At 37.9% G+C, this 17,953-nt stretch overlaps 2 protein-coding genes across 6 annotated transcripts in view; one reads left to right on the top strand and one right to left on the bottom strand.

Moving 5' to 3' along the window:
* Positions 1-7,877, top strand: part of GPR155 (G protein-coupled receptor 155) — a 35,328-nt gene extending 27,451 nt beyond the window's left edge. For all 5 annotated transcript variants that reach the window (XM_040069025.1, XM_040069023.1, XM_040069024.2 and 2 more), the window contains 5 exons: positions 280-413; positions 1,918-2,013; positions 2,882-2,946; positions 3,634-3,771; positions 5,887-7,877. In XM_040069025.1, the coding sequence (XP_039924959.1) occupies positions 280-413; positions 1,918-2,013; positions 2,882-2,946; positions 3,634-3,771; positions 5,887-6,109 (656 nt within the window). In that variant the 3' untranslated portion in view covers positions 6,110-7,877. The remainder of the gene's footprint in view (positions 1-279; positions 414-1,917; positions 2,014-2,881; positions 2,947-3,633; positions 3,772-5,886) is intronic.
* A 2,729-nt stretch (positions 7,878-10,606) lies between these two features.
* On the bottom strand, positions 10,607-17,897 carry SCRN3 (secernin 3). The gene is made up of 7 exons (XM_040069027.2): positions 17,687-17,897; positions 17,376-17,557; positions 16,401-16,600; positions 15,513-15,725; positions 12,825-12,987; positions 12,287-12,467; positions 10,607-11,513 (listed from the first exon to the last, which is right to left on the bottom strand). Exons 1-7 carry the CDS (start codon positions 17,852-17,854, stop codon positions 11,358-11,360), a joined length of 1,263 nt encoding a protein of 420 aa, XP_039924961.1. The 5' UTR covers positions 17,855-17,897; the 3' UTR covers positions 10,607-11,357.
* Positions 17,898-17,953: the final 56 nt, after the last annotated feature.

Below are 17,953 nucleotides of genomic sequence, written 5' to 3'. Positions count from 1 at the left end.
CTCGATGCTAACCACACATTCAGTTGGGATTAAAACTTTGAAAGAAAAATTCTGCCGCAAAACCTTCTTTTTGTTTTAGGAGCACATGTAAACTTAAACTGTTTCATTTGAGAGTAGATATCTGAACAGGTTATTGTCAAAGCCAATATTAAATGTTGTGCGTGTCACTTCAGTACAGATACTTACAAGGTAATTTGACTCAGCAAGTCACATTAGCAAGTTTGTTCATGGAGTTCTCAAGATAGAAGCCTAATGAAAAATTTCTGACTTGTTTTTCAGTGGATCAGTGTGTGAATCACTGCAGTGCTCAAACGTGTGTCTTGGCTCAGGAAGAACAGCTTCTACAGACTGGAGACAAACAGCTGGCCAGACATGTGCTGCTGTGCTTACTTCTTATTGTTGGCCTATTTGCTGTAAATATTCTTTCTTCCCATGTTAACTCATTGACATAGAATGATTTTTAGGAAAGCTATGTAGACAATCCAGTAAGAAATCTTCCAGTTGCTTCAGTACCAATTCATTAAATAAAGTAGAGGCTATATTTTGGCTCCTTACTGGAAAATGGATGTCATAAAATTAATTTTTCTGTGCCACATCATAAATTAAATGCGAGTTAAGATTGATGATAGTGAGCAAGATACTGGAGAACCCTAAAGAGAAAAAAAAAAGTGAAGTTATATCATATCATTCATCTCTACAATCCCTCTTCCCAGTTTCCTCAAGAACTGGTCTTCTTCCCTAGACAAGTATCAATTAAAAACATAAACCAAATTCTACTTCTGAAGGAGACTACAAACATTTTTCCATCTGATCAGGCTTATATTGGAACTTGGATTTCTCTGAGGTGTTAAGAATAATCTTAAGTTTATTTTAAATGGGAAAATGCGATTTTGTTGGTTTTAGTGGTGTTTGGAGCAACATTGCTAAGTTAGTGTTGCCACTCATCATTACTGACTCCGAGATGGGTTGGTGATTGCTCCTGTGTACAGGTGTGAAATACCAGAATGTAATGTGTTTGGGATATAATTTTAATTTTTAACTGTGACAACGGCGAGATTCCGCTCTCTGAATGTAATGCTCAAAGTTGAGTTTCTTGTGGATAACATTTGGGGGAAGCATTTTTATTTGAAATGGAAAATACTGTGTACAAATATATAACACTGCAAAGTAGGACAGTGCAGCACAGCAATGTGGGTTAACAGCTACTGCTGTTGTTTTTCAAGTTCTGCTAAATTACAAAATGAAATTTTTCCCTCTCAAATTTCCTGTAACAAGTATTCCATGCTAGTATATTTTTTTACATCTTTTATATTTAAGGGGTTCCCCAACTGTTAGCCTATATTTTAGCTGCATCTGAATGATTATGTAGATACTATGAAATAAGATCAGTTACTTTAAAGAATTAGCCTTTACACTCAAATGGGTTAACTTTGGAGGTTTCCTCCTTCTGTCAGGCATCTCAAATAGCTGAAGTGGTATGTGCTTCAGCTTAATATAATCCTAACTCTGCAAGAAATATGTAGAAAGCACTGGTCTCAGCTAAGCAGCCTAAAGACAAACACTGCAAATCTGTCTGGGCTAATGTTGTCTGTGTTATGTTGAAAACCTAAGTACACTTGAGGCAATAAGCCTTAAGTTCCTTACATAAACATGTAAAGAGGCAGGACCTCTTACACTGCTAAGTTTTGCATTATTATGTTTAAAACAGCCAAGGTTCCCCCTCCTACCAAGCTATTAAGCCTAACTGAGATGATGTTTTGAAGTGTTTATTCCCTCTTGTCTTTATCTGAATCGTTTGTTAAATAGAGACAATGAAGATTGTGCAAGAATTAATAGCATGTGAAGAGAAGAAAGCTTTTGATTTTTAACAATCAGGTTAGATTTGTGGGGTTTGTTGTTTTTCTATTTTCTTTACAGAATCTCTCCAGTTGCTTGTGGTGGTTGTTCAACCAAGAGCCTGGAAGGCTGTATGTGGAACTGCAGTTCTTCTGTGCTGTGTTTAATTTTGGTCAGGTACTTACCAATGTTTGTTCTGAAAATGACCTTGTTGGTGGGTGTTGCAGCAGATAATGCACATCTTCTATGACCATGAGCACTTTCAAAAGTGTAAATGACAACTGAATGCCAAATGCTCATGGAAACTAAGTAGGAATTTAGCTTATTTGTACCAAAGCTTCACTGGTGTCTCTTCTGTGGAGTTGTATCAGTTGCTAGGCAGGTCCATGGATGCTTTCTCTGGAATGTTTAAATTACTATCTCTGGTTTCAGAGTCAGCACCATAGTGAAGAGCTGAAGATGGATGCTGGTTCTGGCTGCACGTGGCCTGTTTCAGTGCGCCTGACACAGGGCAGCTTTGTCACCCATGAAATGAAAAGCCAGGCAGTGTTAATACACACACGAGAACATTTTACACATAGAACATTTCTATGGCATGCATGCCTGCAAAATGCACTGCAGTGTCAAGTAATGATAGTTTTATATAAAAGCTGCACAGAAAAATGAATTAGGCAGAGAGCATTCTAGCACTCGAATTACAGTAAGTCTGTTCTTTCCTTGCCATTAACAGAGACAGATTTAATACCTGGCTATGTAAGGTTGCCAGTTATCCCAGTGTCAAGTGGCATGTCACAGCATTAGTTTTACTAATTCTTTACTATTTCTTGAAGGTTTTATATTATGGAATGTTAGATATTGATACATCTTTTTAAGGTCCAAATGCAAAATCAAAGCAGAAACAAAATGCACTTTGAATGATATGTAGAGAAGAGGGATACTTTCCATGTATACATGAAATGTATTTGGCACTCAGTTTTTAATTTCTGTTCCATAGAAACCAAAGCTTTTGTTAATGTTGCTTATTCTATGGTTTTTTTTCCTCCAGGGCTTCATTTGCTTTGGTATTTTTGGCTTAGATAAGCATTTAATCATTCTGCCTTTCAAGCGAAGGTAAATAGAATCTTTACACTTACACCTATAAACTTAATTATTACTAATAATCATTTTTTAAGGGTGTTGAGTTTTCAGTGCTGTAGTATTTTGCTTCCTATTTAGTTAATCTTCCAAAGGTTTTTTCTCTCCCACTTGTAAAGAGGTAATTGCAGTTCACTGTGTGTGAGGTTTTTCTGCCATCCTAATGATACTTTCAAAGACAAGTCCTGCAGGCTCCCTACAGGTGAAATTCTTGCCAGGTGACGGATCTTCAGAAATAATTTCAGCTGATAAACTAAAACTTAGATTTGGATGCTGAATCAGAATGTATCTTCACTGTTTAAAAGCCCTGTGTTCATAGCCCCATGCCAGTACTTTGCGTGGACTGGCCCTTCCACAGGGGAGGAGCGAGTTGTACGAAGCTGCGTTTGCCTTTGAGCTAACAGGCTGCCATGTGACTCCAGCAGCTAGAGCTGGCTCCCAGCTACTCTCTTTCCTTCTGTCTAAGCCTAGAATAACACCTCTGTGTTCAAAAGCCATACAAATATAATAGAAAGATTATATGTAAAGTATTGTGCACAAAAAGAGGTTATGATAAGCTTCCTGTGGGGGGGGGAGGTGTGTCAGTTCTATTATTTGCAGTTTCAAAAAAAATGCCCATTTGATTTGCTGTCTTGAATTTTTCTTTTGCCTTATTTTTTCTAGACTTGAGTTTTTCTGGGGTGGAAGAGAAGCAGCAGGGCATACAGATGCCTCTGTACCTGAGGAAATCAGGATGACCTGTCAACAGTTTGTTCGCTATCATAGAGATCACTGTGTCAAAAGTATTGTCAGAGGCAGAAGGTAAGGTTCTTCCCTGCACATATAACCTGTTCCACAGCACACAGCCTCACCTTTTGAAAATAATGAAATGCAGTTAATTTTGTGGGTGATTCCTGTTGTGGTATATTTATTCAAACCTCAGGACAAGAATAATTTTGTGGGTGATTCCTGTTGTGGTATATTTATTCAAACCTCAGGACAAGGATTAAAAATTTGACTGTAACAGAGAAATGTTTCTAGCCTCACAGTGAAACATTGAGGCACAATTTGTCATATTATCCCACCTAGGTTTTAAATAAATTATAAAAAGTTTTATATCATTGAGGGATTTCTCCGGGTTTTGCATTTCACTGGAATTCAGAGAATAAAATCTTTCTACAAAAATGAATATGATAACATCTGTACTAATGCATTGAGACCCTTTGTTTTTAGATTAAGACACTGTCTGTATTTGTAACTAAGTTTTTGCTAATATGTAGCATTTGTAGGAGGCAAAAATGTTGCAACTGATTTTACTGTGTGCTCAGAGGCCACTCAACCTGTGAGATTATACTGATTTTAGGACTTCAACAGCTTCAAAGTTTTTATAATTTCTTTTACTCATACCTCTAATGAGGCCTAAACTTCAATTTATGAGACCAGTGAAGATATCAGAGGCAAATTATGTTACCTAAATCAAGGATTATGCCTTCAGATATGTGTAGGTGGATGAGAAGAGAAATGCGGACAGAAGCAGCAGGAACACGAAAAAGGTTCTGCCTTTATTTAAATATATGAAATGGAGACATGAAGAATTGTTCTAACAGGACACTTTGACTAATCTTGTCATGTAAGCTTTTAAGTAGGACTGTTTGGCAGGGTGGGGTGGTCTTTTAACGGTCAGGTAGTCCAAAACCATATTGCAAAACTGTTTTAGACAGCATCATGATTTTGTTCAGTCACTTCAGAAGTCAGTAATGTTCCATAAGAAAGATATATCAGAAAATATCTGTTGTGAAAGAGAACAGGTTTTACAGCTGTTTTTCCCGTGCTTCTGCTGCTGTTGTGGTTTCTTGGAGTTTGGGCCATTCATTTAGTTGTACTTTGTGGTTTTTATTAATCATATCCACCAGAGAATTCATGAAATGATGACATTTGTTGCTTTATTGTTGTAATATTATGTTTGTGCAGAACTTGGTTCATGTTTTATTTCTCCTTGTGAATTAAAACAATGTATTTATCTTCTCATTTTAAATATTCATCTAACTTGATCCTGTGCTCTTTAATTTAAATGTGCTGTAACTGAGATGTTGTAAACATAGGTTTTAATTTATTTTCACTTTCGCATCTGCTAATAGATGTTAACACTTGCTCTGTGTTACTGCTGCTTTTAACTTAAAAAAAAATATAGGGAAAAAATTTGGCTTTTGCTGTCTTTGAGCTCTTATTCACCTTCAGAAACCCTGTGCTTGGGTTCCACAGAGTAGATTTTAGATAACCAGAAACATTCATTGCTGCAGGTAAATTTTTGCATGGTATATCTGCTGAAACTAGGCAGATAATAGCATCATTGCCTCATAAAAACACTAAAAAATAGTCTTGTTTTAAACGTTTTCTTAGTACTGTATATGTGGTCAATATTTAACAGGATATGCAAGTTATAAATGGGCTTTGTTTACAATGTGTGTAAGCAGTTAGTGTCTATTTAAAAGTGTTCAGAAATTATAAAAAGAATTAAAATTCAAACAGAATCCCTCTTGCTGGGGACAGGTTGCTCTCAGGTCCAATATTTTGTTGCAGAAAAGGTCATGGTAAGAAGTACAAGAGAAGTAATTATTCAAGAAATACAATTATATTGCGTGAGTTTTTAGGAGATAATGCTACTGATGTCCACTGAATTTTTGCAATTTCAATTTTATTTAGAAGCCTAAAACAACTTTGTATATCTATATTGCTTCTAATTGAATGTCTGTAGGAAAAGGTAGTGAACACTGGCATGTCCCTAATATACAAAACTTGCAAATTCTCTTCTAACATGCTCTTAACTATCACAATGTCTTTCCTTGTTTCCTGCTATTTTTCCTTGCCTTTCCCCATCGTGCAATGGTGATCCCAGATTTACAGAACATGTGGGTGAATCATTCCTTTGACATACAGGTGTGGTGCAAAGATCTCCACGGGCATCTTCTTTGGCTGTGACCTGGTGAACTGGCTCGTGCAAGTCGGCCTTGCCTCTGACCGGGGAGAAGCTGTGGTGTACGGGGACAGACTGCTGAAGGGAGGCATCGTCCAGCACATAACAAATGAGTTTGAATTTCGGGATGAATACTTGTATTACCGCTTTATTCCGAAGAAATCAGCTGCAGTTGAGAGCCATTGACCTGAGCACGCAGGCAAAGGAGAGGTAGTTGGGGTGAGTGTGCCCACCTCCTCTGCCTTCGCTGCTGAAATTGGAAGTATTTCTTTCTCAGAGCTCTCTGAGAACTGTTATCTCCCTCGTCAAATTAAGAGATGCGGTTCTGCTTGTGTCTATTCTGAAGAAAATGGTAGAAAGCTATATTCAGTCAGCATTCCAACCAGAATGCTACTAAATAAAGCCAGATGCTCTGGATTTAGAACATTTTTTCCATTTTGAGCCAAACAAATAGTAAAATGATATGTGTCACTGTTGTATTTTAGAGGCATTATAACTGCAGCTTTAATACTGATGCCACAATGAGAAAAAAAAATCCCATGAAAGGTATTTTTCATGTTGCTGGATGTTCTCCATATTTTAGTGTGATGAAGTATTGATGCCTGTTTACAGTCAGGCTTCCTCCTGACTTCACAGAAGTAGGATTTCTTCTGTCATACCTCAGTTTTTACTACTCTGCTCTTGTCTAACACCAGGAACCTTTTTTTAGCTGCTTACTATTGAGGTCAGGTGTTTTTTTTTTCTCCTTAAAGATAAAATGCTCCAATTAAAAATATAGAATTGCTGTGACAATGTTTCCAATATCAGGGATTAAAGCTGGGCAAATACTGAGTAATACTTTCGTATAAATCTACCAAATCTAAAACCATAGAAATATTCAGCACTCTCCCACAATAGGAAATTATATAATGGAATAAACAATTTCTTCTGGAATTTTGCCTTATGGTGGTAGTAAGAGCTTTATCAAGAGCAGATTTTTACATTCTGAAATTAGCCTTTACAATTTAAATCAGAAGTGCCAGCCTCAAGTAAAGATTTTATGGAAGCCTTGGGTACATGTGCAAGTCAAGAAAAAATTCTTTTTCAAATCATAAAACTTTTAAAATTAAATTAATTACTTTTAAATCTATTATATAAAGAATCCTATATGAACATCCAGATTAGGGTTTAGAGTAGCTAAATATCCTAGATTTTAGTTGGTTGCCTAACACAGGTTTCTAACAAACCTCAGGTATCTCCCTTCTAGTTACTTTAGTGTCACTCAGATTCCTGTGCACATAAGGCAGAATCTGAGGACCTTTGTGTTTTCTGCAATATTTTGAAAAGGTTAAAGACAAAGTGTTATATCTGATAGCCATTATGCTGCCCTTTTAAAACTGCAAGAACAGCATTTATGTGTCTATATTAAAAATTTATGTAGTGAGGGAAAGGAATCCAGGTATTAAAAATTATTTGCTCAAGTATGAATAACTCTCCTCATCCTTTTTTGAAAAAGTCTTTCCCTTCTTTTTTCCCTTTTTTTTTTTTTAGTACACAGATTTTTATTACAGCTACTTTTGCATCTATTTTGTATTAAGACCGAAAAGTGATTTTAGCAGCATAAGCTAGTATTCAACAAGCAGTTGTTTTATGGTTGCTATAATTTCCTGCAAGACTTAAATTGAAAAAATAATTCCATTTACTGTCAGTTTGATTGCTGTGTGCACAGAAACATAACATCCTGCTGCTTATGTATGCTGTACAACCTGGTATATTTTAATGTTTTCCTTCAACAATATAATTGATGTTTGTATCGGGCTGTGGCCACCACAGAAAGCATTAGCTTGTTAACATTAAAGACAGCTGCATCGAATATTTGGAATAATTAGACATATGTGACTTAAGAGCAGAAACTGCAAGTATGTCTGGCTTCTAAATACTGCAACTTATCAATAAATCTGTTACTTGATTTCAGTGTTCTGATCTGTGATGGGGCGTGTGAATCGGTTACGTGTGTGTGTGTCAAGGTTTACAGCAAATGTATTTTTCTGAGAGATCTGTTAACGTGGCTCTTGGGTTTCAGTCCTGGTATTTCTTAAATCCACCCCTGATCCTTTACAAGTAGGCAGAGCACTTCTTGATGGGTGTCCAGCCAAAGATACCTCCATACTTGAAGCATGTCACATTGTTATCTACGTACCAAATAGCATTTTTAAAATTAATTCTTCAAGCATTCAAGAAATTGATCTTAGGGGCATTTTACAGTTCTATTTATAGCATTGTTTTTGCACTCTTGTCTTTCTCATCTTCATTATAAAAGTCCTGCTTTCCTTTTTTTAATGGTTCTGCTTTCCCCTAGATTTGAACACAACATATCTGTTTTAAATAAGAAATTACTCAAACTTTCTGTGTAGAAAAGGCTCTCTGTTATAAATCTAATACAGAGAACACCTTTAATTATCAACCAACACCAAATTCTCTTAGATTTACTGCTACAACATTGTGACTGCTGATATCATACCCATTAGTCTGATGGTTAATAAATGGACTAAAGAAGCTAGAAATACAGGATATAATATTTTGTTTCTAAATCACTGGGTACTTCTGGAAGCCAACAATAGACTTTGAATTGCTTTAGAAAGTTAAGTAACTCTTTTATCTGGTAAATATTTGCTTCCACCAAGGAGCACTGACAAGTTTTGAATAGTTGACAAGCTGATGTTCTGTCAATAGTTGATATACTGTTACGTGAATTTCTGGTAGTTAGAAACAGCTTTGCTTTAAAGAAGTGGTCAGTGGTGCAGTGACTTCCTTAATTTTGAGGGTAGATTAGTTTGGGATAAATCTCTTGGAAGCTAAGTTCCATGAAAACATCTACTGAACAAGTTTAGAGGAATGTCCAGTGAAAAACTGGATCTTTTTTCTAGGACTAATCTCAAAATAATTGTCATTATGAACAGGGAAAGATATAACAGTTTTCTAGTACGAAATTTTAGTCCCTTTTTTATTTCAATAATGATTCTTCATAAAGCTCTAGACCTTTTAAAGTCAGTAAGAGGCATTCCTAGGTGAAAACCCATGCGAAGGTTGCCCTCTAGGGGACATTCTGATTTTTAATTTTATTTCTTTAATATAAGGCTGTTGGAGGGGGGATTATTTGTTATAGGATCTCCTGATCCTATCTTTATTTTCTATTTTTACATTGTGTGTCTTATAGGAGGATTAAATCCTAAGGAAAAAGGTACTGAAATATCTGGTATTCTGTTGGTCATCACTTGAACTGTCTCTACACATTACTTTGTTTTTACTTTGTATCCCATAGACCAGTAAGGAAAAAGCAACACATAAATAAGAGGCACAGCTGGACTGTGCCTACATTATGACTGGACCAATGTACTTAACCTTGTTAATTGCTACCCAATGATTAAGTGGACGAGAAATTTGCTTAAAGGCCTGCTCCAACTTCACTACTGTTCTTCCTGTATAACTTCAATCTTTGCACTGCAGCATAAAACTATTTCCTTGGTTTGCTATGCTGCCTGAAAACTTATTTATACCTTGGTTTCCAGCACAGTTTCACCTGGCATTTACTGATCCTTTGAAGCCATGAAAGAATCACTGTAGAACAGCTCATAATCAAAAACAGGAAAAGATACATAATTGTTAGATATGGACATCCCATAAGAAAAACAAATAGCGCAATTTTTTATTAAATCTATCTTCCAGTAAACAAACTGGACTATTGAACTTCTGTACTGAACCACTGTGCTACTGAACTTCTGAGAAATTTTGTTGTCAACAGAGACACAAAATGTTCAGTCAGTTCAAACATACCTTGTCTTACCTCCCAGTCAGTCTTGCTTGCTACTGCCACGTGGTACACATAGGTCACTAAAAATAGAAAGTTCATGAGCCTTTCCTAACTCAGTAGTCTGTTGTTGTGATTCTGAACACAGCATCCCAAATTAATTTCTACTCTTATTGTAGGATCACAAAGAATAAATTCCACCAAGCTCTTAATTTTCATATTATTTATGCAAACTTGATTGACTATCTATTCTTTATATTTAACTTTTTTTACCAGTGGGGTATTGAACAGGTTACAGAATGAGAAAACTGCATGTGAAAAATCGTCAAAGAATGATCTTTCTGTGGTTTGCTGTTTCTGTGGGCATGCAGTGTCATGTCCAACATTGCTGCTGCAGCTCTAGTGCACCATTTCATATTTTTTCTGAAGGTTTGCAGAAGTGCTGCATCGTGAGTGGGTTTTTTTTGCTGTTTTTCTCTTACAGTCATGCTTGTTATCCTGACTTATTGATCATGAGGTAAAATCACAAACTTCTTTGTTGTTTGTTTAGTTTGGCCCTTGCAACAGATAATAAAAGTGGTGTCATATATTGATCATTACTTTTAAACAGGATCAGGAAGGAAGAGTTTCTGGCAAGGCAAAAAGCTTGATTAAATTAAGTCCATAGTCTATTAACTCTGGCAAGATAAGTCATGGTTTAAAAGGCTTTATATGAAATGAAAAAAAAAAGTTAAAGTACTTTCAAGTGTCCTGCTGAGTACATGTATATACTACATGTGTAGCCCAACCTCTTCTTTTCTAGTTGCCCAGTTCTAAAAAGTAACAATTCAAGAAACATTTTAGAACTCCCCCATGATGTTATAAATGGCATTGCAGAGTTAATTTGACAATAATCATCTTTTATATAAATAAATTTATTTTTCACTATTGGGGGGGGGGATGGAATAGACAGGAAAGTGAAATCTGCAGGTAACTTACAGAATGCTTGTATTGTTGAATTCCATGTAATGAGATTTTACAATCACTCGCAGCAAAATAATATTATTGTAACTGTGATTTGTTTCTGATATACCTTGAACTCTTAGCCTTGTTTTATGTTGAAGGAGTAGAAAGTTCATGTATGAAATGTATCTTAGAATGGTTTTACCAAACAACTGACTATCAATCTTACTCCCTTTGTGTGTCACTTTCTTTTTTTTTCAATGTTCATCATAGTACATTTTAGAATGTACTTCAGCATGGCCATTTTAATTCAGGTAGTCTGAAATTCTGCTACAATTCTCTTGACTATGAAAGCTACATGTGTGTACACTGGAACTGAGTTCTCCAGAGCTGAGTTACTGTTCTTCATTCAGAGATGGGGTTGTTCCCTAATTTAGTCAAGCTTTTGTATTCTAATTGCATCTATTTGTTAGCAACATCAATCTCTGCTGACAGCTTTGTGCCATGTACAAAGCCACTGTCTGGCTCTTAGGAGCCTTTCCAGCATTCCTCTTACAATTAAAAGCTATTTGTCCTGAATATGATTCTGCATCTTTAAAACTGTCCATGCTATGTGGTATACTGAAAACAGGATGTTAATCTATATAGCCTTCTCATTAGAAAACCCAATTATAATCCAAATTTTACCACATTCAAATAATATTCTTAGCTATATATTTTGAGTTCTTCTTCTACACACTGTGAAAAAAGATTAACTACTTGGTTCGTATCAAGGCATCCATTTTGCAGGATTGATTCCATTTGACTTATCTTCTGTTTCTCCAACTCCTGTATCTTTTTGAGCATTTCTTTACCTTTGTCCTGCAAAAAGAAACATTTATTTCTCTAAAAACTATACAGAGCATGTAGTAATCACCACAACAAAATTCTATTCTACTGTCCTTATTTTAATCTTTTAAGAGTTTCTAGGGTACACAGTTATATTGGTAGAAGTCAGTATCATGACAGGTTTTCTTAGATATCTTTCCTAATATCTAGCACTCACTTCATCTCCCTTGTCTGATAGGTTGAAGAAATATTAAAGCTCCTTTAGGTATTAGTTACCAAAACTTAAGTGGACGTATGACTTTTAAGAAATGTATCTATAAACAGGAGAGATTTCACTGCTAAAAGTAAGCAGCTACCTTCCTGATTCATGTCTGCATTCAGCTGTCTTTGTCATCTTGTTTCCTTTCCTGTCCCTACCAAGCAATGATCAAAGGCAAGCTCTCCTTTCCACCTGAGAGCAGGGGCCTGAATAGCTTTAAGAATTCCTGGCAGGAGTTGTGGATTTGTCTGTGGCTGCTTGAGCATTTCCCCATCCTCTGACCAGTGTGGGAGTCTGTGGGGGGCTGCTCTGCAAGGTGAGCTACACAGACCCTCACCTGGGGCTCGGCCTGCCAGTACAGCACAGGGCTGGTTGCAATTTGCAGTGTTCGAAACACGTGCCTGCCAGATGGCAACACTCTGGGCTTCTGGGGCACTGTTCTTTGCAATCCATCAAAGGGCATTAACTGGTATCCCATTAACAAAATGTGAGCAAGGACCTTATATAAACCACCTGCTTGCATTGAAATCTAATTTAATCAACGTACCTTGATAGTTTCCATAACTACAGCAGCGCTTTGATGTTTTTTATAGAGCTCATGTCTTCGATCTGGCTTACTCTGAAAACGTGGTTGCTTCTTAACTGGATCATCATGACCAAATGTAGGGGACGTAGTTTTTAATAACTGAGTAATACTGGGCACAAAAATGAAAGGCTTGAATACAGATCTAGAAAGAAAAATAGAACAGAGATCCTTTACTGACACGGTTTTGTTAAAATTGTTGAGTCAGTAAATTGCTGTATTTTTTCCCATTCTTCTACTTGCTTCTTTTAAGAAAGGAGTATTAAAAAACCATCTAATCGGTGTTAAAGTCATTGTCACAGCAGTGTTCTGTTAAGTAGGTTGGTAGATACCATTAATATACATAATGTACATTTATGTTCCTCCTACATTTTGATTGTGCTTTTTCAGGGGAAAGAAGAAAACCAACCCAAAGCAAAAAGGAATATAATTAGGCAAACTGCAAGACTTTTTCATTTAGATATTTACAATTTTATATCCAATTTACTTGCTGCTACATCACCTGGCAGGATCTGGAGTTCCAGTAAAGAAGTGAATACAGGGCAGATTAGGCTGCTGAGGCAGTACAGACACCATGCTGCCAGTTGTCATAAATCCACCTTCCATGTTAATGCCACTCTCTTTGTCACGAAGAATTTCCATCATTATTTCAGAAGTGATAGATCCTATTCAAGATAAAATTATTTAGCCACGGAGCTAATATGATACCAACTGAATAACATGTTCCCTACAGCTGGCTGCTTTTTCCTTTAATAGGCAATGCCAGCTTTAGTTTGTGTTGGCAGGGGATGAAAATCATCCTAATGGCAAGCCTTAAAATGGAATACACTTGTATTGCTTTCCCCAAATTATTCATTTCAAAAAGAGGTGATAAGAACATGCCTTAAGAAAGGCGGAGTGGAAAAGACAAATGGTATTTCCCAGAAAGGTGAATTTCATGGGGCTAGCAAATGGTCATTTCACAAAATAACTTTTCAGATGAAAATCAGTAACTTGGGTTAAATGCTGAACTTTGAGCACTCTGTGGAAGTTAAGATAAATTATTATAATGCTGGTTGATATTTGAAAAGAGTTAATACCACTATGTTGCTTTGAAACTACAAAAAAAAAAAAAACCAGCCATGCATGGATTTTGTGTGAAACTTTGAAGATGAACTACCAAGACTGTCACTTGTTTTGGGGAAGTTTTTTGGTGGATTTTTTTTTTTTTTTAAATTTTCATCCTTTTCAAGGATGCACTGGAGGGGCATTACATTCTATGTTAGATGTACAGTAGTACATCCATTTGTAGAAAAGTCTTTATTAGCAACTTGTGTGAGGTTTAATGCCAAGTATCTATGAAAATAACTCCTGCTGAGGAGGAACAAAACCCTTTCCATGTCTACCTGTTCAGGTGATACCACTGTTGCTGTATAGTATATGCTGAAGCTCAGATACAGGCATGGGGTCACCAAACCATCCAGTATTCTAATATTCTGTTCTAATTCTGTTTTCACATTGGGTGTACCAGTAGAGAGTATGCTTATGGCAGAAAAACATTAGTTTACTCACTCTTTATTATTCATTGGAAGGTATAATCTAGCACTTTAATATTTTAGTGTTTCCCTTACTGAGTTCTAACTGCGTAAAAAAAGGTTTTTTTGAACTGCCTTGCTGTTTTCTCCTAAAATAATTACTTCTGCTGCTGAGTCATGTCTCCAATATTATTTTTTCATACATGATCCAGGTTGCCTCTAGACAGGCATGCAGCACTACATTTCAGCAAGAAAACCTCACTTAAATATTCCTACAGTTGCCTGGGAAGGTCAGAGAACTAAAGAAATCAGCAAGCTAGATGAATCAAAGAAATTAAAAGAAGCAATGGTCATTTTCACAGCTACAGCTTGGTAACCTGTCCAGCAGGGAAGCAGGTACTGCATATTTTCCACTAGACTCTAATTTGTATGCCTGAAATACATTCCCTGTTTTCTGAAATACGAATAATATTTCTCTAAAAATGGCCCTCACATAGTAGGCAGCCTGGAAAAACCCCACAACTGTAATGCCACTGAGTGAAAAAGTAGGGAAGTATAGATGAAGAAACCAGTGATTTTACTGATGCTGTAAATCAAATAGCTTTTAGTTAGGGCACCTATTTAAAATAAATCTAAACAAAATGAACCATATGAGGCTGATAACCTGAACACCTAGTGGGATTTTTAAAATAGCTCAGGTAAATGCCTGAAAATGGGGATTTAGAATGAAAACACAGATACCATCTCAGCATTGTTATAATAAAAGTAAATACAGGTATTATGCAAATACTTTCAGTATTCAGAACCTGCAATTCCCAAAATGAATGCAGGATTTACATGATCACTAGAGCAGGATACCAAAAGTAATTCACTCTGATACATTAACTAAATGCTAAACCTGGTCTGGCAGAATTCAGCCAAATAAATAAAGAAACAAAGGGGTGCAATGTAATCTTGATTCAGATTAATTACTTCGAATGAGCCTGTGAATACAGCTACAGCTAAAACCTGCTAGATGGATGCAGTTAGAAGAGAAGTAATAGGTTCTTTCTCTAGAAGTCTGAAAAGTGTATGAATTAGCGACTGCTTTGAGTACAGAAAATTATTTTGTTCTGATCTTAGTGTGTTTTAGTAGACTACACAAGTTTAGAGTAGTCATTACAGTGAAACGACAAAGATTTAAAAATCAATGTCAAAAATAAATGCAAGATATGTATCTAAATGCTGTGCTGTTGCCCTATATAAATGGTACCTGACTGAAGCTGTTTGTAAGGTTCTTTGTGGCTGCAAATTGCTGGGAATCTGTTCTAGCCTCTTAAGTTTTTTTTCCTTAGCAGTACAGTAATAATATATAGCCTATCAAAATGTTTCAGAACAGGTCTTACAGGGTATTTAGTGGTATGGTCATAATGTGACCTCTCAGGGTTGTTACTGTAGCTCTGTATGTTTGATATTTTACCCTTGTTGCAATTTTTCCTCCTCAATAAATTAGCAAAAAATGGATAGAAACTTCAAAGTTCAGTGCTTCTCTTTTAGGGCCAAAAATTATTCTAGTAAGTTCTCGTTCACCAAGTCATGTGAATGGCTGCCTGCATCAGATGTATAATCATTTATGATTTAAATTAATGTAGCTCACTGAATACTTTGCGTATCTTGAAAAAAAATTAAAAGGATACCTTTGTGTTTGTTCAGAAGTTTATAGCCTTCACAATATCGGCCTCCAGCTGTGGTCATTCTGGCAGTATTGACATAAGAATATGTGGCAGCAAAATCAAATTCCTTTTCCCCATCCCACCAGCCATTGCTTTTGGCATATTCCTTCAGTTCTGGGTGCTCTCTGTCAATCTTGGTTGTGATAGAGAGCTGGTTGGAAATATTCCGTACACCTCCTGTTTGTAAGTTGCAAAAAGAATTGTTTAATACACCGAATGATTTTTCTTGGTATTTTGTTTACAATTAGTTTAGTAAAGCAAATTAGCTCTCAAGAGTTTCCTACAAGATCAGTGGGTCTGGTTGTTTATTTTTGGCCCTCTCTCCCCAGCTACATGTATTTTTCTGACTGAATTTTCACCGCCACTCATTTCTGACTCATTTGCTTCTATTGCCAACATCGTATTTCTGGTTCTGTCCCAGTTATTCCCAGCTTTACATTCTTCTTCTGAGACATCCGAAGATTGAGCTTGTCCTCCTAAGTCCACTGGAAGAATCAGCCCCTTCAGGGCCCAGTACATCAATCCTGTCCCCAAATGAAATTGTCATGGATTGCTACCATTCTTAAGACCACACATACTGCTGTCATTTTCAATGCTGACTTTGTTGCTGTCCTCTGTTTTCCAAGTGCAGGAGTGGTTATCTCTGGCTCTGCAAAGGCCCCTGTCCCTCAGCTCCTCCAGCAAACTGCCAACTACTCCACACTCATGCCCCAGGAAGCAATGCCTGTTGTTTACAGGCATACGTATGCAGCTTGAGGTTAGTTTGATGCCTTACTGAAATGGCAGATGAACTGGGGAAGTCCAACTGGTCATTGCACTTGAAATGTTTAGAATGAAGAGCATCATCCATACCTTCTACTTTCTCTGCTGCCCAGTATTTTCCTGATGTCTCCAGCACCCATGCTTCCTTTCTGTCGGCTATCAGAAAACTGTTGTGGTATGTGAATGCCATGTTGCTCTCCATACAGTTTCCTCCCTGTCCATATTTTTCCAGCAAATCAACTATGACACTAAGAGCCTTTTCAGCTGTGTCTGCTCTCTCGAGTCCAAGCCTAAAACAAAAGGAAAATGTTATTTTTGGAACTGTGAACTCCACATAGAACTATTCTGGCTGATTATTCAAATTGACCTGGAATGATATTTCTATATGCAGTTCTATGATCTGGTAAGGGAAACACAAGTCAGGTAAAGGGTTTCTTTGAAGTGGGTCCTCTATGGACTTGACATGGGGAAAATCACCAAATGGAAAGACAGAAAGGTAGGGATGATAGAGGGATCCTACAAAATGCTGACAAGTCCTATGCAGGTATTGGAGTGGGGGGAAACTACCAAAAGAATTTACTGACTGCTGTAAGTTAATGAGAGTTACACTGGTACCTATAGGGAAGGAACACCAACTTGTTATTTACATGGAAATAGGCAGCTGAGACTGAAACTTAAAAATATGTGTGTGAAAGATGGGGGAATATGAAGGGAGTATAAACCCTAGGAAAAGGTCCAAACAGTAGTGCCTGAAGTCCCCCTGTACTCTTGAAAAACTCTTGTTTCAAGTTTAGTATAAATTTTATAGAAAGAAAAACATTTGCTAATTTCTTTGACAAATTCCGGTTTAGTGCCTGATAGTTCTTATGGGCTCCTGGCAGAAATCTAGTGCTTGTGCCAAGAAATACTTATTTTTTAGCCGTGCCTCGAACAGTGGAAGAAGTGTCTTCTGAAAGTGAAAGTACTATTTCCCCACATGACTCAAACCACGTGTTTCCAGGTAAATTCCAAATCCGGTACCATTTACCAAAAAAAAAAGAAAAAGCCTGTAAAGCCTGTGCACACCTTACGAGGTCCATGCCGAGGAGAGCTTCCCCATCGCAGACCTCTTCCCTGCCCCACACCGCCTCGTTGCCGATGCACACGCCGTGCTCGTTGGCGCCCATCTCGGCCCCCCAGAGCCAGGAGGGGCGGCTCAGGACCACGGCGTGCGTCCTCTCCACCTGCTCGATGCTGATGTAGGTGCACTGCAAGAGGTCAGAGCACACATCGCGTCACCGTCCCCGATCCGCCGGCCCGATCTAAGCACGCAGATAAGGGTCGATAGCGGCGTTCTCGCCGCCTCCCGCAGGACCGCTCCTGCTCCGCGCCCTCACCTCCAGCGCGGCGCCGGGCGGGTGCTCGGCGGCCGGGAAGTGCACGACCTCCTGCACCTCGTCCGCCGGCCGGTCCGAGTTCTTCCCGAACACCACGCGGCCCCCGGGCGCGGCGGGCGGCAGCGCCACGAAGGTGTCGCAGGAGAGGGGCGGCGGCCGGGGGGCCATGCTGAGAGCTGAGGGCTGAGCGCTGAGGGCTGAGCGCTGCGCGGGCCCGGCGCGGACAGCGGCAGCCGCGGCGCGGGGCGGGGCGGGGCCGGCGGAAGG

Source organism: Hirundo rustica, chromosome 7 (assembly GCF_015227805.2).
Source record: "Hirundo rustica isolate bHirRus1 chromosome 7, bHirRus1.pri.v3, whole genome shotgun sequence".
NCBI lineage: Eukaryota > Metazoa > Chordata > Aves > Passeriformes > Hirundinidae > Hirundo > Hirundo rustica.
The sequence above is the reverse complement of the archived record's forward strand: the minus strand, read 5'-3'. Positions and strand labels throughout refer to the sequence as shown.

Bases quoted from the DNA above. Each gene is read 5' to 3' on its own strand.
- SCRN3 (XM_040069027.2), bottom strand. From the start codon at position 17,854: ATGGCCCCCCGGCCGCCGCCCCTCTCCTGCGACACCTTCGTGGCGCTG. The intron at 12,988-15,512 runs GTATCCTTTTAA...TATCTTGAATAG, and splicing joins ACTTCTGAACAAACACAAAG to GATCTATCACTTCTGAAATA. The intron at 12,468-12,824 runs GTGATGTAGCAG...TTTTCTTTCTAG, and splicing joins GGAACTCCAGATCCTGCCAG to ATCTGTATTCAAGCCTTTCA.